The 6,122-nt window shown below is 32.9% G+C and overlaps 1 protein-coding gene across 1 annotated transcript; it reads right to left on the reverse strand.

Annotated features, from left to right (window-relative positions):
- Nucleotides 1–2,208: 2,208 nt before the first annotated feature.
- On the reverse strand, nt 2,209–4,630 carry LOC147073138 (uncharacterized). Its single transcript, XM_085945251.1, has 2 exons — nt 4,405–4,630; nt 2,209–4,181 (listed from the first exon to the last, which is right to left on the reverse strand). Exons 1-2 carry the CDS (start codon nt 4,582–4,584, stop codon nt 3,276–3,278), a joined length of 1,086 nt encoding a protein of 361 aa, XP_085801377.1. The 5' UTR covers nt 4,585–4,630; the 3' UTR covers nt 2,209–3,275.
- Nucleotides 4,631–6,122: the final 1,492 nt, after the last annotated feature.

The raw sequence follows: 6,122 nt of genomic DNA on the forward strand, positions 1-6,122 counted from the left end.
AGGTACCTAAAATAATCTTCCTTGTAATACTATCACTTCAAAAATCAATTCATTATGACTGTACTAATGGAAGATGATAATGTAATTTGAAACTATAAAATAATGCTGATGATAATATGTGCAGCACTGTTGAGTAAATTGAAATATTCGTTGAAATTGTTGATTTAAAGAATTATCATCACTTTAATGATTGCAATAATATCGAGGTTATGTTATGACGTTTACTTACCTGTATTATTTTGAGACATTTCCTTCGCACGCCTCATGATTAATTCGATTCTTTCACGAGACATAGTAATAAGTATATTATTACTATCAAAAATGAACTGTAGATAGAACAATAACCAACTTTAACGTTTGACAGCCTAAAAGCGGGAACAGCAAATAGCGATGACTCGATGACGTTTAACTCGAACTGGTGTGAACAGAGCCAATGGTCGAAAGCAATACGGCGTTGTCGCGACTCAACGTTGTCTTCCTTTCGGCGTGTGACAAAAACTAAAGTTTCCCTGCGAGATGATTACATTCAACGCATTTATGCTTTCGAAATATTACGAAAAATAAATCATCGCATATTGTCAATATACAAAATTTACTTACATAGCGGCGTTAATTCGACTGGTCCCTTTTCTGCTTTACGCATATATGCATTAAGGTTAGTTTTGCATACTCAACTCATTTTACCAAATTTCAGACTTATCGCCCTCTTCCTTTCGCACACAGATATATCATCGTATTATTTTCTCGAAATCATAAACATACTATAATAGTATTTGAGTATCAACCTACGCTCAATTTGAATTAGGTAATAATAATACTATGACGAAATTAACATTTAAAAAATATTAATGCATATAATATTTTGACAGCCCTGTTTTCTGATCGGCGGACACGTGCAGTTGTTTATCAAATAATAATGTGTAAGACGGCCGACAATGCCAATAATATTTTTTTTTTTTTAAATAAAATCTCCGATGATTAGTGATTTTTGCGAAAATATCGATTTAAATTAACGTCCTAACGACGCCGATGTCCTTTTGATACTAGATTATATTTCAATCTCCTCCTCTTGAGCCCCCTCTTAATACGAAACATATTTTAAATACTTACATATTACTAATATTTGTGTTTTAACACGTTTTTTAAATTAACATAGGTACATAGTTATTAATTTCACACACAATTAGTTAGGAATATGCTTTCTAGAAATTGAAAAAGGATATTAATTTGGTTTTTTAGAAAGTATATTTATATGAAATGAATGAACATAAATAACACATTGTACAGAATAATTATAAAAAATATTAAATATAATTATAAAAATCCCATTCAACTTATACCTACGTCACATAATATATAAGATTAAGTAATAACAAGATAAGTACAGCAATATTTACATACAACAGATAATTCTAAATAAGTATAACATTAATCGCATTTATAATAATATATTAACAGAAAGTATATATTTTTGTCTTATACCTAACTTACTGTCATCCATCAAATACACATTTTATTAATGGTGTGAGTTAAAAAAATCAATCTAATAAACAAAAATGATGGGACCCATGTAGGGCTTCTAATTATTATTAACCTGAGGAAAATTACTTACTATCCGGTTAGCGGTTAGGTTGCTTATTTACAATATATTTTTATAGAAACAAAATTATTTACGGGCAAGACAAGACGTGTACCTACTCAATTTAGGGGATAAGCAAAAAACCCAATTCAGTTGTCGATATCCTACAGATTTGCCGTGGGATATCGGAGCCCCGCGTAATCCTTAAAGACCGCCGCGCTATTATTTATTCTATGGAATTTGACTAACACTATATCAATAACAATAAAAGTAAGCCATTTAAAGGGTAAGTAAGTAATAGAGTAATTTAGGCAGGCGATTTTATTACTTGTTACGACGCAACGTTTATGAAAAAGCGCTCACGAGCTATTTTCGCTGTTTGTCTCTTTAGTTGTTCATATACATACTAATAATTTTACCCGGTTTTTGGTTAGTTTACATATCCACGGTTACCAAGTTATCAGGTTTCAGTAAAAACAGGGTTGGAAGCTCTAGATCTATTTACACGCTATTCATTTTTCGTATACAAATATGAAAAACGACGGTACGGACATAAATAAGAAAATATTATACACGATTTATTCAATCGAGACAGGGAGAAAAAACCAAATATCAAGTTTTTTGACTATTCTGTCGCATGTGTAATGGAAGATCGTTCTAAACATGGCATTTTCACTTCTATAATATACTAAATATAGATAGGTACACAATACATTAACGGTGAGGAATAATTCATAATTGAAACATTTAATGACTTCAAAATAAATTGATAGTCAGCGATTACAAGGTGTTGTGTGTGCTTATGGTGGTCAAGATGGGTATCCAAAACAAGGTACCTATTTGAAAAGATACAAAGATCATGGCTATGTCAAAATGCCGATGAAGATTAGGTATGTCGACGTAGTTTTAAAATTTGGAATAATATAGCTAGCCATGTTTTTTAATTCATAATCGGCGGCTCTCGTGGTGCAGTGCGTAAGACACTGGCCTTCCATCCCTGATGATGAGTTCCAAGTCCAAGTCGTACGCCGTACTTGGTCCCGTGGAAATCTGTTATGCCAAAAGCCAATAGTATAATATCATTAATTATTCACTAAATATTTGAAATCGTTTAACTTTGTACTATGTAATTAGTGTGTTTGTCTCTTCATTTTATGATTAAAATGAATATTGACAGTAAATAAATGCACATTTACCTATGCATATTGCATACGCAACTGTATAAATCATTATTATAAACAAAACAGTTATAATTGATTATAATAAATATTATCTAATATTCCCTGTCTGAAATGCGGCCCTGTTATTCAAACAAAACACACGTATTATATGCATACAATGGTGTGCGTCGCACTTTCCAAATACACCCAACATTGTTTGTGCGTCGTCAAATACCACGCGTAAAATTAATTTTAATTCATGTTAAGATATTGACATATATATTCAAAATAACAACAAAAATATGCTTTCTTGTGAAATGTAGTTGCGCTATTTGTTTTATTTTTCATATTTGTATCGCTACTACAACCTTTTACTGAACATATTGCCATTTTCAATTTTAAATTAACATAAAACCGAGAGCACTGAGGCAGTTGTCAGACCGACGCACAAGTTTAGAGTGACGTTTTCTGAACACGCGGTTTAAGTTTACCTTACTCGAGATCGGTTGCTTGCGTAGCCTTACCGGTTGGGTATTTCAGTTCCCATTATTTCTGAGTTCCCTGATACCGTAGTTGTAACAAGAGAATTGACGCTGATAAAAAATATTTCCATGAGTCAATTGAGGCGTAAACAATACTTGCTGTAAATCACCACATATAACATGCAAATTTGGATTGTTTCTGGCCGCTTCTCCGTCATTCTTTAAAACTACATAGCCTTTTTCGGCTTTACGATGATGAAGTTCGCTTTTATTTATTATAGTTTGCTTCAATGCTTCAGTTTGTGCATTTTGCAATTGCATCTGAAATTGATCACAAGTGCGACACGTATCTGAACGTGGTTGAACAAAACGCAGCTTGAATTTAGTATTAAATATATCTCGGTAAAACCAATACTTTACATTACTTGTCGGATGCGTTTCTATGAACAAGCGGTGCATTATTTTGATATTTATGTCTGGATTTAAATATTCCCTGAGCGCATCTCCACGGTCTCGCGAATAGTGGTTTTCATATTTTGGGAAGCTGTTAATATGATTGCATACTAATACACTTATATCAGGTTTAATCGCATGCGGTCTGTTCATATGTTGACCTCGTCCATCATCAACTCCTGATCCTGACTTAAGTTTAATTTGTATCACCTGGATACGTCTACGCGTTACTCCAAGAATGTCACATAATGTACGTTGGCACACTGGATATGGAAAAGTACAAATTTTACGGAAAGATAAGTCAATCGGTGAGTGATTATCATAATTAGCACTATCTTCGTCTGCTCTCTTAACACGGCGTCCGACATTCAATTTCTCGATACATGAGACGAGATAATGACTCTGTCCATTGTGATTTAGTAACCTGAATGCTGATTGTATCTCTGTCTTAATATTAAAATCGAGAACACGTCCGCGATTCAAACATTTTTCTGCACAAACGCGACCCTGCGAAAAAGAGAAGGAATCGATTAAAAAATTTGAAACGGTATTATATTAAGTAACAATATAAAGAGTACTATGATGCAAGCATTATTATCAAATAACAATATGGATAAATCATTTGAATACAATCGATTAGCGTTCGACGTGTAATAATATGTCGAATATAGTAATTTAATTCGTGACACCAATAGAACTGTCAAATCGTATACAACATTATTCCACAAACCTGTTTCGGTGGCTCAATTGCAGGTTTAATAATATTTTTTCTGGATAAATATTCTTTTCCTGCATCCTTCAACTTTTTGGCTTTATTATCTCTCCAGTTTAATACATTGGATGTCCGTTTTCTTCCTTTATTTACATGAATTAAACCACGCTCCGTGATATTGACGGACGGCGACGCCATTTTGACAACTGCTATAACTTTAAAATGCTGCCACAAGCTTAAATATTTTTTCCTGGTCATAATATATACCTTAAACGATGCATAATAACATACCCAACATTATTCCATCAATAACTCAACATTGACCATTTTGTTGGATACAACATTATTCCGGGCAACAGCTCAATTATAGATATTAAATATCAATATAAATTTTTTAAATGGAAGAATATTTTTTATCTATTACGGTTTCCTTTAGGCAGGAAACTAACCCCATTATCTGTATGACTGAAAAAGTAGTGTATACTATTTTTGTCAGATCTTTAGTTATGTAGTAATTAAATAGTTATGATTTCGTTAGGCAGGGTTTGATTGAATTTTAAAAACTAACCAGCACCATCTGCAAAATGTATGTATTAGTTTGATGAAAACAAGACTTATGACTAATTTGAATAATAAAATTTGAGGCTAAATACTTTAATAAAAACAACCTGTCAACCATCAATTTCACCGCAGTATTTACTGATGGATTGTGTATTTACGAAATAGGTATATACAGTATAACCCCTATTTTACGTTTTTTAAGGGACTGGAAAAAAAAACCTAATTGGAGGGAAAATGTAAAAGGAGGGTATTGAAAAAAAGAACATTAAAATTTTATGTTTCTAAAAAAATAACGTTTTATTAAAAAACAACATTCAATTTAAATTTTTATTGAAAAAATCATGTACATATGTATATTAGTTTGTTGCATTTTTGTTTTTTTGTTATGTCATTCTCTTTCAAGACTATATAAACATTTAAAAGTGTCATCTTGGATATCAGCAAAGTTTGTAAAGTAGGTTTTTAAACCCTCGGTGAACCTCATTGCTTCTTCTTTTGTTGGAATATCAACCTCGTCTTCATCAGACAGTTCTTCAGAAGCGCGCGTAACTTGCATATTTTAAATATTTCCGACGTAAATCGCGGGAAAGAAAAACGTAAATGCGGGTATTAAATGTACTGAAATACATCGGGACCGAAAAAATTACACGCAATTGCCGGGAAAACGTGAATACCGGGCACGTAAAAACGAGGTTATACTGTATTTTAATTAGCAAACAAAGAGTATTAACCGGTTCTATGCCTTCAGTGAGTTATCTCGCTCTATGAGGCCGTGATCAAAAGACTGCACAGAAATTTTGGGTTATCTCGTTGGACGTTAAACTCAAACTACTAGCCACTGTCGATTGATTTGTCTCAAAAGTAACAGTTAAAGGCCAGAGGAGGCCTCGGCATAAATTTTCGACTCTTATAAAAATGCACAGCTTGATCGCAATACATATATAACAAATCTATATGTATCTATCTGTCAGCACAACAAATTTCGTTTTGGTTTTTTTATACATGCATGTGGAAGAAGGAAACCAGGGAACTCAGAAATAATGGGAACTGAAATATATAACGGGTAAGGCGATAGCAGGTAACCGACTCGAGTAAGGTAGAATCCGGGTTAAACTTACACACGTGTCAAGAATACGTTTTACATCGAATACTGAAAGCTGCTCTCGGTTTATGCA

Source organism: Rhyacophila brunnea, unplaced genomic scaffold (assembly GCF_057557595.1).
Source record: "Rhyacophila brunnea isolate RB1 unplaced genomic scaffold, BYU_Rbru_1.0 scaffold_18, whole genome shotgun sequence".
Taxonomy (NCBI): domain Eukaryota; kingdom Metazoa; phylum Arthropoda; class Insecta; order Trichoptera; family Rhyacophilidae; genus Rhyacophila; species Rhyacophila brunnea.